This window comes from Gallus gallus, chromosome 1 (genome assembly GCF_016699485.2).
Source record: "Gallus gallus isolate bGalGal1 chromosome 1, bGalGal1.mat.broiler.GRCg7b, whole genome shotgun sequence".
In the NCBI taxonomy this organism is placed as follows: domain Eukaryota; kingdom Metazoa; phylum Chordata; class Aves; order Galliformes; family Phasianidae; genus Gallus; species Gallus gallus.
In genome coordinates, this window is record NC_052532.1 from 165,642,358 (window position 1) to 165,661,083 (window position 18,726).

Consider the following 18,726-nt stretch of genomic DNA (forward strand, 5'->3'; position numbering starts at 1 on the left):
GACCTCACTGCGGCTTTCCAGTACTTGAAGGGAGCATATAAACAGGAGGGAGAATGGCTGTTTACGATGGTGGATAGTGACCGGACAAGGGGGAATGGCTTTAAATTAAGACAGGGGAGGTTTAGGTTGGATATTAGGAAGAAGTTTTTCCACACAGAGAGTGGTGACACACTGAACAGGTTGCCCAAGGAGGTTGTGGATGCCCCATCCCTGGAGGCATTCAGGGCCAGGCTGGATGTGGCTCTGGGCAGCCTGGTCTGGTGGTTGGCAACCCTGCACATAAGCAGGGGGGTTGAAACTGGATGATCGTTGTGGTCCTTTTCAACCCAGGCCATTCTATGATTCTATGATTCTATTATTTAGTATTTAGTTTTTCTAGTACCAGTGCGTTTAAATTAACCTTATGAAACAATTGCTACGTCTCCTACATACATTTACAGAATATTTCCTTTAATTTTTACACACTGCTCATCTCACTACACATACTTATTTTTAATCAACCTTCTGTTGAAATAAGGCTCGGTTTCAAAGACAGTAGTTGAGCCAGCACCCCATATACAAGGCGCTGGGCTCTCTGAGCTAAATGACATCCCAAAATTACAATGAAATTCTGGGGCTGTTTATAACAGCAACGGAAAAGGAGGAGTTTAAGGCCACTTTTCACACATAGCTCAGCTTTCGTTTGAGCTCCAAAAGCATGCAGCACTGCTGTTTCAAAGGACACCATGTCATCACATGCCCACAGCACAGAGGGTGTGTTCAAGTCTGTTCAGAAGTGATTCATGAATTGCTCATTTGCTCATGTCCCACCACAGACCCACGTCGATTAATCACGTTGTCCTATTTCTCGGTGTATTTTGGTTATACGCATAACGATCATCAAAACACCATAAGAATCCAAAAACATTTCAGAGTAAGTACAGAAAAATGTTTTTCCATTTGATTTATTTTCATAATAAACCAATTAAAAATACAAAAGACAAGAACCAAAGGTTCAGAGGGCTCCATCATTTAAAAATTTGTCTTTAAATACAAATTCACTCTGTAATATGAATACATATAATATTAAACCTCTAAACATAATGATCTTATTTTCTTCTATCAAAAATTTGTATGGAAACAAATTAGCTGAAAAAAAAAAAACTTCCTTATTGAATGTACATTATTTACAATCAAAAAGAACTCTTAGCAGTATTAATCTCAGAATATCTGCATAAATTGTATATATTTTTTTCTCCCTCCCCCCTACAAAATAATCTGAAGTAGAAAGCAAGATTGTTAAGCTTCATAGTCACAAAATGGCATGAAACTTTTGCACCTGTAGTGATGCTGTTAGCTTCTGTAATTAAATATATCTATCTGATGTTTTCTTATAAAATATTGACAGGGCATTGTCCATTACTGGAATAAATGTTTTGTGTACTCTCAATAGGAGTGTATATTCCGTTCTGCACACACAAGAGCTTGTGCTGCAAAAAAAAATGCAAGAGGATATCTGGTTATCGGTGTGTAAGATTGATGTAATTCTCCGGTATGAAAGATATCCAGCAACATTCATACGCATGGAATGAAAACGTCCAATGAAAAGTAACTGTTGCTTCAAAAGCTAAGTGATACATGTACAGATTAAACAGAAAAAGGTTATAATAATCTTATTGCAATGTAAATCAGCAACAGACTGAAAACAATACAGTAAGAAAGAAGTTTGGAGCTTTGGCAAACAACCTCAAAATAACGTCTTCATAACATAAAAAGCACGTTTCTTCATGCCTGTACTTTGAAACATCAGTAATATGCAATTTTATGATAACATTTAGCAATTAACAGAAAATCAAAATCTGTTCTAAAGCATGAATTCTAACAATTAAATGCAGAAATTAGGTAGCTTTGTAACGTCTTGCTTCTGAATCAAATTATATATACACAAAACTGAAAAGGTCCCATCACATTTATGAAAATAATCATCCACAGGGTCTTTTTTTTTCTTTTTTTTTTTAACTTATTAATATGAATTGGGTTCCAATGGCTCATTTTCTTGCTTTGCTTGTATGTTAGATGGGAAACTATTTGAACTGGATACTACCATCACAAACGGCTGCTGCTGGAATCTCTGCTCGGACTGCTCAGGATCATCTAATTTGTCACCGTCGTCTTCTTTTAGCACTCCTTGTACCCCAATCTGTTTAGCTTCTGTTGCTTTAATAACTGAAGTGATCACTGTGCCAGATGGATGAGCAACCACCTGTGAACTGCTGGGTGAAAAAGTTACCACTGGGGTGGTGGCAGTGAAGGATGGAGACGAAGCCACGTTAGCTGTTCCATTGCATATTGTCTGCACGCTGCTGGTGAGAACCTGCTGAACTTGTGCTGGGCTCAGCACAATCGAGGAAGGAGGTGAGACTGGCTTCTGAGACTGTAGCATGACATTTTCTTTAAGAACTGTCATGGGCTGTGAAGTAGGAATGGCTTGTAAAATAAATTTTTGGGGCGTTGCTGCTGAGGCTGGATCTGTGCTGGCTATCACTGTAGTAAGAGGCACCGTCTGGAGTGTTACAGTATGAAGCTGCTGATTTCCAGGAGAAACAACCACTGGGACTTGGGTTGGAGTCTGTAAAGTCCTAGTAAGATTAGAAAAGATTACAGGGTCAGAACGCGTCTGTGATGAGTTTTTAAGAATACAGATTAACTATTGAAAATCACTTGACATCAGAAACGTTTCATTTATCTAAGGACTGCAAAAGGGAAGCAGTCGCTTTCCTAATAAAACAAAAAATGGATTTGACCCCCGAATTCACCGACGCAATTGCCAAAGTGGAGGTATCCTGTATGAATGATACAGCCATAACTGAACTGAACAGCCTGCCTTTGAGACAGCTGGTAGGTCATGAGAAAACTTGGAAACTGTGTCCAGGATCTCCTTCTCAAGCATCAACAAACATCAATTTGGATGTTGTGTTGAGGGACGTGGCTTAGCGGGAACCATTGGTGTAGGGCGAATGGTTGGACTGGATGATCCTGTGGGTCTTTTCCAACCTTAGCGATTCTATGATCACAAGCATGACCCGATATACCTCTGCCATTAATTTCACATAGTACCCAGCCCCAACTATCCATAAGTCAGCCCTCAGTTCTCCTAACGTCTTTGTGTGTGTGTTTACTTATATGCAGAATTATCTACACTGCAATGGTGATGCTAATCAGGACCTCCTCGGACTCCCGAGAACACACAGCTCACTGCCTGCCAGATTCGTGCACTCCTCGTAAAGCAGCTGAACAGAATTTGCTTCCAAAATATAAGTTTAAATTGGGAATCCTTCCATCAGTTTCAGGCTGACAGACCTGTGTGCCACGTTACTTTCTGTATTTATGCTGAGAGCAAAGTTAGATGATGAACAGCAAAATCACTGACGTATACAAACACTTCAATGGAAAATGATGATTTAGAGACGTGGCTGAAACACATACACTTCACTCATGCAACATACTTGGGTTTAAAAAATCCAAAAAATATCTAAAAGCCACAACACGCTCCCTGTGAAGCAAATAATTTCCAGTGAAGGGAGGGAATAAGGAAGTTAAGGGTAAAACTGCTTTGAAATCCTACCACAGCTTGTTCCAACCCACCACGCTGCCTTCAACATTTTTCTTCCTTTCTTTCTGCTTATCCTGCAAAGTTCCAACATTCCTGCTGCTCTTCAATGTTTTCTCCTGCACGTCCTCCTCCCCTTTAGTCTTAAGTGCTCATTTGTCTTCTCTTGAACAAACCTGACACAGACTGAAAGCAAAAATAACCACCTCCTAGCTTATTTCTACCTCCGCTGAAATCACTTTAGATGGAAAGACACACTTTCAACATTTGTACTTTCAAGTCCATTAACAATATGCTATGCTGTAGATAGATGTCTACAAACATCATGGAATGTCCTCCTTTCTGTAGTTCTTCTGCTCATGTAGTGCTCTTTTACAGCTCTGTGAAATCCTTCTTTCCAGCATTTAGCCACTGACCCGTCAGACCAGGCTGGAGTGTATTCAGTTTAAAACAATGTTCTATCACAATTATAACCAAGAGCTCACCAGAACAGGCTGGACCTATGGGATGCTGAAACTACAGGCTGCAGATAGCACTGCTTGAGATAGTACTATCTGTTATTCCAGCAACACGTGGACTGCACTTCCTTGGTGCAGCAGCAGAGGCAAGTGGAGAAACATTTGCAGAGGACTTCCCAGGTCCCTCTCAGCTCAGCCCTCTGGGAAAGGCTCCAAAGAGTGCCCCCAGCAAGAGCAGCTCCAGTAACCCGGCTGGTAACAGGCTCAATGCTCTTCACTCTTCCCTTAGCACCCTGCTGCAGTCCAGCCTCTCCCCACCTCCCATGTGGCATCATAGTGAAAGGAATAAAATCTCTATCTATAGCTTTCTCTTCCTCAAAAAAAGATGGGGAAGTTAAAAGTAGCCAGGACTGCAAAAGCTACTTAGCAAAATAAAAACAAATGACAGCCCACAAGGCTCCCATGCACGTCTCATCACATAGACTATATATACGGGGCACAAAATTCAACGTTATTGACACTAGAGTGCAGCAAGGCAGTCAATTAGTCCAATCTTAAGCTCCTGTTTCATACAACTGGAGACAAGCCAAAGAAGATGCTTGTGAAAATGGGCTGGCTGGGAGATGAAGCAAAGTGATCATTTCTTCCTTTCCTATGCGGTTCTGTGCAGCAAAATGCATGCAACTGCGCTTAAAACACAAGGCTCGGAACTACATCACTGAGGTTCACCATGTCTGCAGAGGGCTGCAGTGCTATTTCAATTAATTCCCCTGGAAGCATGATAGAAAGAAAAAAAATCAGAAATATCCATGTCAGAAGTAGTAACAGGAGGAGGGCACCCACTGGCTTCTTTAACCTCTATGTAAACTACTAAAGTTATACAAGCTTGCAGCAAAATCAAAATGTCACATACATAAAAACCCATCAATGCAATTGGAACTGTTAAGAACTGGCATTCGCCATCAGAAAAACACTGAAAGTATTTGATTAAGACTGTGGATACCATTCCAGCTTCTTAATCCATGATGCAACCTACGTGAGCCTGAAGAATTAAGTACTCTTACAGTCAAATCAGTAGTTACATCTTTGAAAAGCAGAGCTGATGCCGGGAGCCCGTGTTGGTGTACCATGCAAGCAGTACTTTGGAGTTACTTTCTTGTTCTTAAGCTGTTTTCTTTTGAAACGAAATATTAGAAATAAAATAGTAGAAATAAAGGAGCCCAACCGTTACATGGTTGCAAAGGATGACCTCAAAAACAGGGATCACACGCTTATAAACATGTACATGCACATATTCACACTTACAAAATGTAAACTTGCTAGATGGAAAGCCTGCCATGGGTGTGTCTACCAGTAGAGGACTATGTAGCATAGGGCACCATATATATACCTTGTCACTTACGAATTTCACTATCAAGTCACTAACATCCTCCACATTCTAAGGTATTAAGTGAAGTGGGTCAGTACTGTAGAAACTCCTGCTGTGGTCACAAAACGAACAACGGCACTGCAACAGTGATGAAAATGAAATGCTGCCACAAAACAGCCTGGTTACTACTGAGAAAAAAATGACAGAAATTCTGAAGTCATTTTAGCCTGGCTGAAAATGATAATCTACTTCTTGGTTCATTTGCTACTGTAAGATCACATGAGATTATCAAGGGCTGAATAGTGAAAAAAGCAAACGCTGAATGACAAGAAGGAAAAGTTTATTCATAGTAATTTATGAAAGAAAATTATGAAATGGGGAAAGAAAGAAGACACAAAACAAAACTGAAGCTACAAGCCAAGGTAAACAAAGTATTTCACAGTACAACAAAAAAGTGAAACAAGGCAACATTAAGACATGCACAGAAGTAAGAGGAGAATTCCCTTCCTAGCATACACGTTATTCGATGTATGGATGGATATAGGGGAAATGATGGCTTTGAGATAAATGGGCCAATTTCCAGGTACTTTCCTCATTTGTTCAACTCACCGGTTACAAACAACTCATTCAACCAGCCTGGGAAGAGGAGGGAGGCAAAGGGGTGTGGTGTGCTTGTTAGAACCACTTCAAATGCCTGAGCCAAGAGGCAATCTCTTCTACGTGAACGTAGGAAATCTTGGCCAAATCAATTCAGGAGCACTACCTTCGCTGCAAACCCTTCCCCAGCTGCACTCATTTATATGATACTCCAAGAGCCATCGAGCCTTGTAAATACCTCATCCCAAAGCATCACAAATGTAGCCACGGGCCTTCTTAGAGTGCCACGCAGATGGGAGCTGCTCACCGATCAAGGTACAGAAGTCCATGAGAGGTAGTAAGGTACCTGATGTCTTAATGCAAAATCTTTACAGAGCCTTCTCCCGAAGGAGGGCAGAGCTTGCCTGTTCTTGCCTAGCTCTTTGTCTGGACAAGGCAATCTGTTACATCACGAGGGCAGAGGACCTAACTCAACTGAATTAAAATTCAGAAATGCTCCCACTGCCAGAAACCTGTAGCAACTCCACCTCTTTTGACAGTGCCAAATACACGTAAAAAGAGCTCCTGCAGACAGCTTCTCACTGTGCCGAAACAAAATTAGTCCAGGTGACCTTTTAAGTCCCATCTGACATAAGCAGCCTTCTTTCTACTACCACAGAAGTCGTAACAGACATTTTATTAAGTCTTCTCAGCTGCAGGAAATTCAAATCAAAATGGAAAGCAATAACCAAAGTCTTTGCCATATTGACTCTATTATAAAAACATTCTGACAAATGCACTCTCTTTAAACTAAATGAGTTTCCTATAGACACTCAATCCGACTGCAAATAGAGGCAAAGCATGTGCACTGACCCTGGTTATACAAAGGAAGGCCTCCCACACAACTGCAGGAGATGTTTCCAGTTATCATATCCCTTTGCTCATGTTTCCCATCAAATACCAGACCTCCAGCAAACTTTTTGCCAAGACTTTACAACCGTGATGGTTTTTATTCAGCATACCTCTAAGAACTGCGAAAGATTGGTGGGCTACAACCGTAGCTGACGTGCAGATTTGAATTGCATTCTTATTTGGGGAAAAGGATCGATTACAGGAATGCAGATAGTGAAGACAATATCTTCATATGAAGTAACCTGCCAGACTGCCTCTCTGTGTCTCCATGGTTAGGTCGAGCACAGTGAATAAAGACAGGACGCAAAGTACTATTAGAGAACATAACAGTGACATTCACTGCACAATTTATACAAGTTAACATCTGTAGATGACACAGGATAAAGAAAACATTTTGTTTGATTAGCAGCCATAATTGCATGTGCAGCGTTCATAAATTCATGCTACACCAATCTCTGTATTTTATCAGCATCAGCATAGCTGCAAGTCAGATCAACAACAGTTAGTTTACATCATAGCCTGGACACAGAAACAGACTATGGAACAATAGCACCAAGCATGTGTTTGCTTGGCATAGACATGATTTTGAAAGGTAATTCCCTCTGCTTATTGGGAGAATCCACCCTGTTGGCATACTGATGGCTTCATCACTGTTCTTACACAGCACGCTCACAGCCAGGAAAAACACAATTCACCTTCAGCTACTTCCTCCTCCTCTTGAATAAGGATCATGCCACTGTGGTCCATGCTTGTGTCACCTTCAGGATGAATTACTGCAACATTTTCTACCCCAAAGGTTGCCAAAAGGTCAAGAAGAAAGCTGTGGCTGATTCATCGTGTAGCAGCAGTTCTCCAATTCAGAAGCAAACACACAGAGCGTATCCCACTGGTCCTCTGTGGTCTGTGTTAGTTTTTCCCCAAGCTACAGAACAGAGGCAGGGTACTGGTCTTTAACGCGCTCTGTCCAAGTTATCACACAGACAACTTGAAAATACAGGAAAAAAAACCAATACACTGAATTTTGATAGAAACATTGTGTTTAGAACCTGGATTTGGCCATGCATTGCACAGGAGCTCTCTGCAGTCAGCTAATTGGAAGTTCCTTGCTACACAGAGCTGCTAGGTAGAAAATTCAGCTACGTTCCATGTAGTCATTATGGAATAGCGACATAACATTTTAAATTACTACAAATTCACAATCTCACCCTCTCTGAACTGTTAGTAATGAAACAAACTCTCTTCACAACATAGAAGACACCCCATCTTAAATCACTGCTACACCAGATTAAAGGTACATGGAAATGTCTATCTATTTACAGCCATAGTCACATAAAAGTGAAATTCAATGGCTTAAACCCAGCTGCCTTTTAGCCCTCATGATGTCCTAGACTATGCAGACAAGGTGAGGCCTCAGCCTTTCAGGAGACATACAGTTTTTGGAGTAGCAGTAGAAATGCTCTTTACACTCAGAACACCCCTATGAACGTGAAGTTGAATCCCAAGCCTGCTTTAGTGCCACTGAATTCCAAGCTAAAACAGAATTACTCCAATAACACATCCTTGCAAAACAAATAACCTGTGCAGGTTACTCTGTTTTAAACAGAGCGATTCTACGAGCACTACATTCAAAGAGCCTTTCTTTTGCCTTAAAAAGCCAGATTTAAAAGTTTAGAGACAGAATACTCATCCAGAGAGGCATTTTATTTTTTGTCTTCTCACTGGAAACGTGTGGTGCCAAACTCAGTTCCCACTGACACAACTGGAAACTTCAGTAACTGCACTTGCATCCACCAAGAAAAGCAGGAGAGCTGAGAGTCTGTATTGCTAAATGGCCCCGTCTGAGATACTCAGTGTCCAACCTGATCAGTGGAACCTTGTTTGCAAAACCTGACCCTGCTCCTGCCCTGTCTCCCAAGCTCGGGTGAGCACTACATCATAGCCTTTCTATGCTCAAATTACAGAGAACTCCACACAAGCTCTGAGCAGCTGTAAATGAAGGCCCTGCCTGTATCCTGCAAAGAACCACCCTGCTTTCACCGGCATTCCCATTTCTTTCAGAAACACACAGCAGCCCTGGGGACCGGCTGCCCTGTACTGCCAGCTCTGTGCCAGGCAATGCCAGCTGCCACACAGAGGAATGAGGACACAAATCCTGCACAGCATTCTTCAAACACGATTCTTCTAACAAGTCCCTTAGCAGAGAAGATGCATGTTCAGACTTCTTCTTTGAAGGGTATGGTTACTTGTTAAGAAGCCAATTCTTTTAACCTCAAAAGCCCTCGATATATTCTCTACAGTATGTGGTTAATCATAAATTTTGTTTCCCCTCTCAACATGACAGAAGCAAATTGCTGCAGAGGGAAGAACATTTCTTTAAATGAAGGAAAGAACGTTCGTATGAATAAAACTCCGGAGGCTGCATTACAGGAGACAAATTATATGGGCCCAAGATGTTTGAGTCTCACGGCAGAGTCTGACCACTAACCAGGACGTGTTGGAAAAGCTCCTGGGGAACCTTCCCAAGCATTGCTCTCCTGTTCTCCCAAATGACCTCAACCATCCATGCGCCTCACCCTCCAAAAAGCACGTAGCAATGGCTGCTGCTATTGCTCCTCCGGTTTCCTTATAAAATGACAGTAAGGTGACTCCAAACACTGTCCTATAAGCAGGATGCACACATCACAAGGTTTGCCTGCCCCTCTTTTTACAATGGCACTCACTTGTGCTGTGCATTTTTAAATCAAGCAGGCCCATCATCCTGCCCCTCATGGTAGGTCCACTGAAGCTCTTCAGAGTGTGTACACAAACACATTCAGCTGCCAGAGGTTTACAGTTGCTTGAGCAAACAAAACTAAGATAGTTACTCTGTTTTAGCTTTACTATAAAACAAGACCTAATATATCAGCTCCTACATTTTGCAATATGCCTTTCCATCTGGCCAAAGGATTTTAAGTTTGCAGTTTGAAACTGAGCAAAAATATAAGTCAGAAACTGAGCAAAAATTTAAGTTACGAACTGCATTTCTGAAGCCTAGACTTATCAGCACTTATATTTCTGAAGCCTGGGCTTATATTGGTCTATCCTCGCTAAAAGCATGGACAAAAACACTTCTTTGTTTTTCAGTCTCACTGCTCAAACACCTCTGTACTTGCATTCCGAATGAGCAACATTTCTATAACATTCAGTAATTAAATAGCACTGGAAGGATCCAATCAATGGGTCTCTTTTTCCCTCCCTCCCCCATCCTCCTTCCATCTGAGACACTGTCATCATGGCTAGGAAATACACAACTGAAGGACTAATGGAAAAAAGTTACCAACACAGCAGAAACACAACTGAAGAGGTACAAAACTCTAAGGATTCCACAGCTTTTATTTCATTCAAACTTCATACATGCATCACATGCACTACCTTCCCCCATGGCCTTTCCTTATTGGCAAAAATCTCACTGTGAAGTGCTGTAATGCAACAGGTTGCCATCACACCATTCTGCAGCGTTCCATGTCTTTAGACGGACTGCTTGTCTGCCTATCTAACTGGGTCTTGCAGGTCTTCATTCTGTTTATTACTATCATTTTTATAGCTATCTATGTAACTACACAGATAGACCTATGTATCTATATAACTATCCATACAGTTGGAATTGTTTTTGATGGATAATCTAATGTAGATGTAGCACAGAGCTATTTAACTCTGTAAATTGCCACACTTTCTGCCTGTTGATGTTTAATAGCAATTTTCCCCCAGCTTAAATGGTATTGCATAGCTTCAGTAATACCTGTACTCATCTCTTCCCACTACTCGTTACCTACCTATGTTTTTACAACTTGCAGGTAATTAAATCCTTCATCAGCCTTGAAACCACAGGCTTATGCAGCTTCATTCCTAGGCTTTAAAATTTAAGTACACCCATCCCACTGACACAGAGTTTTGTGTTCCCAAAGAAACTTCAGAACTTTTTTTCTTCTAATTCTTCATAATTAGAGAGTAACTTCCACCAAACCATCTGATCACACACAACCTTTCCTTTCTTGGGCTAATTTTAGTTGATTAGAATTAGAAGCAAAACACAATTTGATTTCCACGTTAAAAGACAAATGAAAACAGATACTGCTTACTTGAACATGATGACTCCTTCCAGTTCATTTTACAATGCTTATCAGCAATTACATTGCTTGATGTATTTCATAGAATGGAATGGCCTGGGTTGAAAAGGACCACAGTGATCATCCAGTTTCAACCCCCCTGCTGTGTGCAGGGTCGCCAACCACCAGACCAGGCTGCCCAGAGCCACATCCAGCCTGGCCTTGAATGCCTCCAGGGATGGGGCATATATATAACCTTTATGAAGCAATGAATTTCACTTTTCAGTGTGATTTTTTTGCACTGCAACACGAATGAAAACCATTTCCTAATTTTCAAGGGAAAGAAACACCAATTCTAACTAGAAAGACCAGGGAATTTTTGTTGTTTTTTTTTTAACCTCAAAGAAAGAAGAGAGTTTATTATACACACATTTCTTGATTGAAGCTGAAGTCTTGTGTTGTCATCTCCTCCACACAAATGGAAACTCTTCAGTTTCAACTACTTGGTTATCTCCTAAAACATTTCTTATCAGTTTTATCAGCCACTGAAGGCTGATCCAGGCAGCTTCAGCTCTTGTAGCTGAAAAAGCCAGCTGATACTGCTATTCTGGATTTTCCTGAATTGATCTTCCCTTCATTTACAAATACAGTTTTAATAATTGACTGGCTTTTACAGTCTATAGTAGCAGAGATGAGAGGGGTAAATGTATTCTTTAGAAGTTAAACAATTATTTGATCTCATTAACACCTTTAGTTATTTCCATCTGATAACATTCTGTGGTTAAACCCAGATACTCACACATCTACCGGTGGCTCTGGATGCAACTTTCAAAGGAAATAACATAGGAAGGGAGCAGGAAAAAACATTATTGACTTTTTGCAGTATAAAATGATAACCATTCAAACAGTGACTGTAACAACACAAATCTCAAGGGGAAAAAACAACAACAACAAACAACGACAACTAATGTTCATAATTCATTAAGAATGTGCAGCTCCTGCATTATATCCTGAGGCTTTTGTGAAGCAACTAAGGTCCAGAATTACCATATGCAATTTCAACATTCCGTGAAGGGAAGAAGAACGAGCTCTTTTAGCAGCAATAAAATGCTGAAGGACATAATTGAGCTTTCCTCTTTTAACTGGGGACAATAGAAAAGATGAAAGAGATGACAAAAATTATAATAAAAAGAATTAAGAAGCAAGAAGGCAAATCTTTCTGATGGGCTCTTCTAACCATACCATGTATAATTCAAAAGCAAAGACACCAAACAGTGAAAAACCAGAGCCATGAAAATACTGTCTCTGCTGCAAGACAGAACCAACAATAGTAATTTTAAATAGAAGTTGCATATTCTTCCTCTTTAAAGGATTTGCACCAGGCCTAACCTTGGAGGAAAGAAGTGCTTCCCTCCACCAAAGACAAAGCTTAGGAGTGTATATGTTCAAGAGTGCTACAGGAACCCCCAGTGAATTCCCAGGGTCACTGGCACAGCATCCCTTTCACTGAAATCCAGCCAGGAGAGGAGAAAGCTTTTTGAAGCCCAATAAGGAATGTAGTCTACGTACCCACCGTCCAACGAATTCATATTTATTCATACATTTCTTTCCTTTCCATTTTCTTACCTTATATTCTGAACTGAGGGATTTAATGTTTCATCTGGAACGTTACTGGTTACAGCCGCGTGTCCTTCTGTGAGGGTATGCAATGGCTGCATTACGTGAACTGTCCGAAAAAGCTGAGTGGGATGTACTGGCTGCGTAGACTGCATTGTCCTCAAAACTTCTGAAGTCAAGCCAGGTGTCTGCTGCTGTACAACTTCTACGTGCTCCTTAAGCTTAGCAGGCTTTGAATTTCCTGTTTTTAGAACTGTGGTGGATCCTCCCTTTGTTCCTGTGTTTGCAGACGCTCTAGATCTGCTCGACTGGTTTCTACTGGCCACAGGAGTTGAGAGCAAACTTGAATCTGATGATTCAGTGCTAGGACTTGCATCTTCATCATCTATATAGACGAGATCTTTTGGCATTTCCTTAAACTGATACACTAGGCGCTGACCTTCTACTTTAGCCAGTATTCCTCTTTGGTAATAATATCTGTTTAAAGCATACATACATCAAGTTACAGAGTGTTTTCTCACCCCCCAAAAAAAAGCAAGCTGAAAAAGAAAAACCCACAGCAGCAAAAGGACAGTAAATAAGACCAGCACTAACAAGAAACAAGAGGCTTAAAATAATATTTTAAACATCTCATTTCTTGATTACAAAGGAGTGGCCAAATTAGTAGCACATTTTTAACTCAAACAACTCTTTAATATTGTCTTATAAATACTATCCTTAATATAATATCTTTAATATAATGCCTTATAGCCTTATAGCCTCAGGTAACACTGAACAGCAAGAGGAACTCTGTGACTTAGCAACACTGCTATAAACTAACACTCCTTAAGAGTCACACAAAATTTCCATGTCTCCTCAAGACATCCAGTTCTTTTGGTTGTCTTAATTACGCTCACTTCCCAGTGAGCACATACAGATGCTTCAGCTACAAGGAAGGACAAGGAACAGGACTCTACTTCTGTTATATTTACAAATACATATAATTAGACATATTGAGATGAGAGGTGAAAGGAAATGAAAGAAATGCATAGCTGCTCAGCCAGACAATGTTCAATCAGCAAGCAAGACTGAAGCTTGCAACACTTGCACTCATGGCATTATACTTATTTTGCACAGTCTTTTCTGTACGTGGAATAAACCCCCATCAGATAAGATGTTTTAGCACTGTACACTCAAGTAGATAGAATCTCACGCAGACCTTAATTCTAAAACTGTATTTTCCACTGAGAACTGGATCGTTTGCTATGGGAACAAATAATTTCTTTAATTCTACTTTATATAAATTCAGGACTTTTTGGAGGAAGGAGAGTCAAACTTTACAAAAAAGCCTTGCCACTTTTGGAATCTTCTGTCTCCGGCTTTGGTGGTGACTGTGAGATACAGATTTGGTGGCAGCACTGAAAACATCCAAGCTGAAACCGAAGGTGAATGATTTGGGGTTTAGGTTAGTAAGGGTTACTTTTAGTTAGCTGGTTTATTTTGCTGAAATAAGTCCTTTATTTACCAAGCTAACAGAACTCTTTACTGTCATTACAAAAATTAGATGAGGCATTTAATGCATGCAAACACCATGGCAACAAAGACAGTCTGTTATTAAAAATGCACATACCTGAGAGCTCTACCCATTGTTTCATAATTCATGTCAGGTTTGTTTTTGTGCTTTCCCCACAACCTGGACACGGCCTTGGAATCTACGAGTTTGAAAATGCCCTTCTCTCTTTGAGTCCACTTGATATACTTAGGACACGTAGCTTTGTCCTGAAGCAGTGCTAGTAAAAACTCCCAGAGATAAATTGTGTTTCCTAAAAGAGAAGTATATCAGGAAATGGAAAAAAAAAAAAAAAAATTAGTTGACAATATTTTATTCACGATGTAAACCTGAAAATTAAGAAGTTGGTATCTTTATGAACACACTGCAATATAACGTTAAGATTAGGAAACAGTGACAGAAGGGCATGGGAAGGGATTCTTGTTAGTTATTTTAATCTGGGTGCCCAGTCTAGCCATGGTCTGTAACCCAGAGTGAGCATCCAACTACAAACATTTCATCTCAGCCATCAAGACCAGACAGCATTCTCTTCCCATTCAAATGCTTCCTTCATGCCTAATCCAGCCACAGAAGCAGTGACTTTAATTGATCAGGAATACGTTCAGGTCCACCCTCTGAAGCAACTGGAAATGAAGCACAAAATCCGTGCTTTAACAACTAGATTCTTTTTGATGGAGGGGATACTCAGAAACATAATGCCAAGGGAAACAAACCTCGGAGATAAAGTTCAGAAAACATCTGTTTTTCCTAAACTCAATGAGCTTGTTGGTAGACAGCATTCAAACTGCATTTTACGTAGAAGCAGACACAAGCACACCTACATATGGAAATCCAACATGCCTTTTTGCTGTTTTCCATGCATAAAGAGAAACGTTAAAATCACATATTGTGAAAAAATCACCACAGAATCTGCGTCCTGAAAACACATCTAAGGAGTCTAAGATGGGATAATTAAGGAGATTTTTTTTGCCTGCTTTTTCTAAGGCTATTTGTGTTTGACGTTCCTTTGGACAGTCACAGCTGTCGAAAAGCTTTTTAGTGAGGCACTGTCAGCCTGATGAATGAGGAAAGCCTCTTGTGTGAAATTATCTCCTCACACAAGTAGCCATGTAATACCACAGGAAGGTCAGCATATGCAGATTCCTGCAGCTTCACAAAAAATAATAAAAAAAAGATGCCAAGTGAATGAGAACATAACAGGATCTCTTAGATTCAGCTTCATTCTGCTGTCTTCTCAACTTCCATGGCCACAAGTCCAGACTTTTTATTAACTAGAGGAGGTATCTTATAAATTCTTAAGACTCTGAAACTATTATAATTTCTACATTACTGTCCTTAGCAACATTCTGGGTTGGTCAGCTCTAGTGATGAACCAACATGTTTGACTGAAGTGTTGGAGATTAACCCAGCAAGCCCCCATTATGAGGTACTTGCAAATATTCAGCAATGTCATCAGTCAGCCCCGACAGTACAAAACCTTAACACCCTTACAGAAGGTGGAAACCCGAACAGTGAACATCTCTGGAGAAAAACCAACGGCTCTGCAACAAATCTCTTCCAGCCTAGTGGAAAATGTCAGCCTGTTTGCCTCTGGACACCCTAAGGCAAAGTTTAAGACTGTTCAGGCAAGACACGGTGTCAGTCAGGAATGACAGCATTCCCAGCCAATTACCATCTAATCCTGGGTGCTTTTGTTGTAGTCTAGACTAAAATACTTAGCAGTATCAAGGCAGACTGAAAATCTATCACTGTTTAGCCACTGAAAAATCACTATGAAGAGGACTGTCTGTGAAAGTACTGTCTGTTCTACTCACAGGCAGGATTTTTAGCCTCCTGCAAGTTACAGCACAAGAAATGTGAGAAAAACTCACTATTTGTTCCATGCACTGCATTAAATAATGATATGGAGAAGTCAGTATTTTAGCATACATGCTCTCCTACGGGGGAACAGTGTGGATACTGAGAGATGAGCAACTCTCAGGATTTTCTAGCTGCTTCTGTGTCACGGCCACATATATTATCATCTCTTCTGCTTTGATTCTATGTTCCTCAAAAATGCTAAACAAATGCTTATATGGTAGCTTTTTTTTTCTCCTAATAGTGGCTTCAGGCAACACATTCTTAATTCCTTCTGAGTTAGCAATTCTGTAACTAGAGACAAATGTGAAACATTACAGCATGTCCTTGCTATCATCAACAGAAAGTTAGATGCTTCTGCCTTTTAACTTTGAGGATGGATAGCTGCTTTGCTATTCCCCATTATTTCATTTGAGCACCGCTGTGAGGTTCCTCCACAACAGTGCATATTCAAAACTGCCAGCAATAGCTTTTAAAATATGTATTGCCTGTAAACAGTTCTTTTTCTCCTGTTACGATCAAAATATCTTATTAAAAAAAAACCACATTTTTTCGTCAGATGTAGTAATATTTAAATCTCAAAAGAGACTGACACCTCCCAGGTTTTGCAGAGCTTGTCTCCTGGTAAGTACTGCACAACACACCAGCAGTTCAGGTGATAAAAGCACACGTGGTGGCACTTGAGGTGACACAGAAGAGCTTCCCTTGTGCATGGGAGTAGGTGGCAGGCAGTGTGTCAGGCTGCAATTCATAAAGCAGCCAGGTTTCAGTGTGGCCACTGGATCAACAGTAAAGCAAGCTGACAAAAGTGACAGGCACTGCTGAACAGTTCAAAAAAGGGGAAAATATTTATTGTATCAGTAGTGTGGCTCCTTCTCTTTCTTTCTTTTTTTTTTTTTTTTAGTTTCCCCATTTTAAACGCAGGAGGAATGAAACAAGCACTGAAAACCTAAGTATTCTGCCCAAGCCTTCTAGCTAACTTCCCTCAAATTCAAGGCACTGGTACTTCCCAGTGGCAGCTGGCAGCCTCGATTATCTCCCTGTGCAGAATTAGACACACGCAGATGGAAAATGTTTTCAAAGATCATCTGTCAAAACAATTGCATCCCAAGAAAGCTTAATACAATAGAAGTCTTGGGGAGCGCTTTGCATTGAAACACAGCAGCCTCTGTGGGGGCTTGAGGATTTTCCAAGAACTCCTGCAACTGAAATGACAAATGCATCCTTCTTCCCAGGAACTGGGTAATTCACAAAGAAGTTTCTTGCACTCATTTTTTTACTTAATTTATGATGAAATGTTAACTACCTTTGAGTATCAGATCTGTTGCTCTATCACTGCGAACTTCTCCTTTTTACATGTCAATCAGAAACAACACTCTTTTTAAAAAACTTCAGTGACAACCATCTGACTTACCCTTCCCATCTTTGTTTTTCTTTTTCACAGATATGTTTGGCGTTGTTGTCGGGGACTCAGGACGAGAGGGTTTTGGCTTCTTCCCTGAAATAAACCACCAGTAAATCAACTTCAGTTTAGAAAAAAAAAAAAAAAGGATGTAAGTAAAAAAGAACAAGGACCTAAAAATATATACATATATATACACACATATACACATTTCTTTTTTTCAAAATTCAGAGAAAATTCAATTATTATTCATTTAAGAATTTTGTTCTATTCTGGGCTTTTTCTATTCCTACAAAAGATTGACACCCCTATGATATTAGTGTAAATATTAGTAAAGATTGTTTCTAGTAAAGATTTTCCAAAGCATATCTGCCTTGGAAATTTCTGTGGCTTTTTAGGTACTCTTAATGACATCTAATACGGCAGAGATAAGAGGAACAGGCTATTAACTGTGAACAGATGAATTTCAGTGGAAAAAGCTCAACAAAATAGAGAGCACTATCTTGTTCAGACATCACCAAAATGGAATTTAGGGATAAAACAGGGCTGTCTTCTTATTTAATTGTCTGGAAGTCCCCATTGATAGCAGCAAACTGTACTGTCACATAAAGAAAATATTTTTCGGTTCTGTTTTATCTTATACCTTTCCCAGTGCTGGAAATGAAGTTGGCTGTTTTTCTAAGACTGGGAGAACCATTAACAGAAACACCATTTTTTGAAGTCATAAACATGGTTGCTCTGTCTGGTGAGGAAGACTCAAAGGAAGAAGTTAGTTACAAGTGATGACAGGAGTGAAGAGCATTCACTTGAAAATGTTGAAGAAACAACTAAACATAAGTGGAATAAAAAAAATATTAAGTTGTACTGAATTCTTTTTCAATATCAAATCTTGAACTTATTCCTTCATTAGCTCTCACTCAGCTCTACCAATACTGTAATTAATCAGGAATCTTCAAAACATATTTATGAAAAAAATATTCCTCTTATTAGGTTTTGCAACGACCCTTCAGTACAATACTGTTCTAAAAATATACATTTTTATATACAAAAAAGTACCTTTTTAGGAGGCATTAAAGTAGTAATGCCTCCTACTTTATTATGTTGGCCCATGATGGCAGAGGCAGATGCTGGTGGGTGCCTCGTACCTGGAGACACTCAAGGTCAGGCTGGATGGAGCTCTATGCAACCTGACCTAGCTGTAGGTGTTCCTGTTCATTGCAGGGGAGGTGGACTAGATGACTTTTTAAGGGTTCCTTTTCCTCCTTCCCCCTTTCCTGAGGCATGGGTCTGTGGGCTTCCCCTCCCCATTAAG

The 18,726-nt window shown here is 40.1% G+C and overlaps 1 protein-coding gene across 50 annotated transcripts in view; it reads right to left on the reverse strand.

Moving 5' to 3' along the window:
- Positions 1-928: 928 nt before the first annotated feature.
- Positions 929-18,726, reverse strand: part of ELF1 (E74 like ETS transcription factor 1) — an 86,936-nt gene continuing 69,138 nt past the window's right edge. For all 50 annotated transcript variants that reach the window (XM_040699726.2, NM_001006269.2, XM_015275429.4 and 47 more), the window contains 4 exons: positions 17,427-17,510; positions 14,216-14,408; positions 12,616-13,083; positions 929-2,618 (listed from right to left, as the gene is read on the reverse strand). In XM_040699726.2, the coding sequence (XP_040555660.1) occupies positions 2,003-2,618; positions 12,616-13,083; positions 14,216-14,408; positions 17,427-17,510 (1,361 nt within the window). In that variant the 3' untranslated portion in view covers positions 929-2,002. The remainder of the gene's footprint in view (positions 2,619-12,615; positions 13,084-14,215; positions 14,409-17,426; positions 17,511-18,726) is intronic.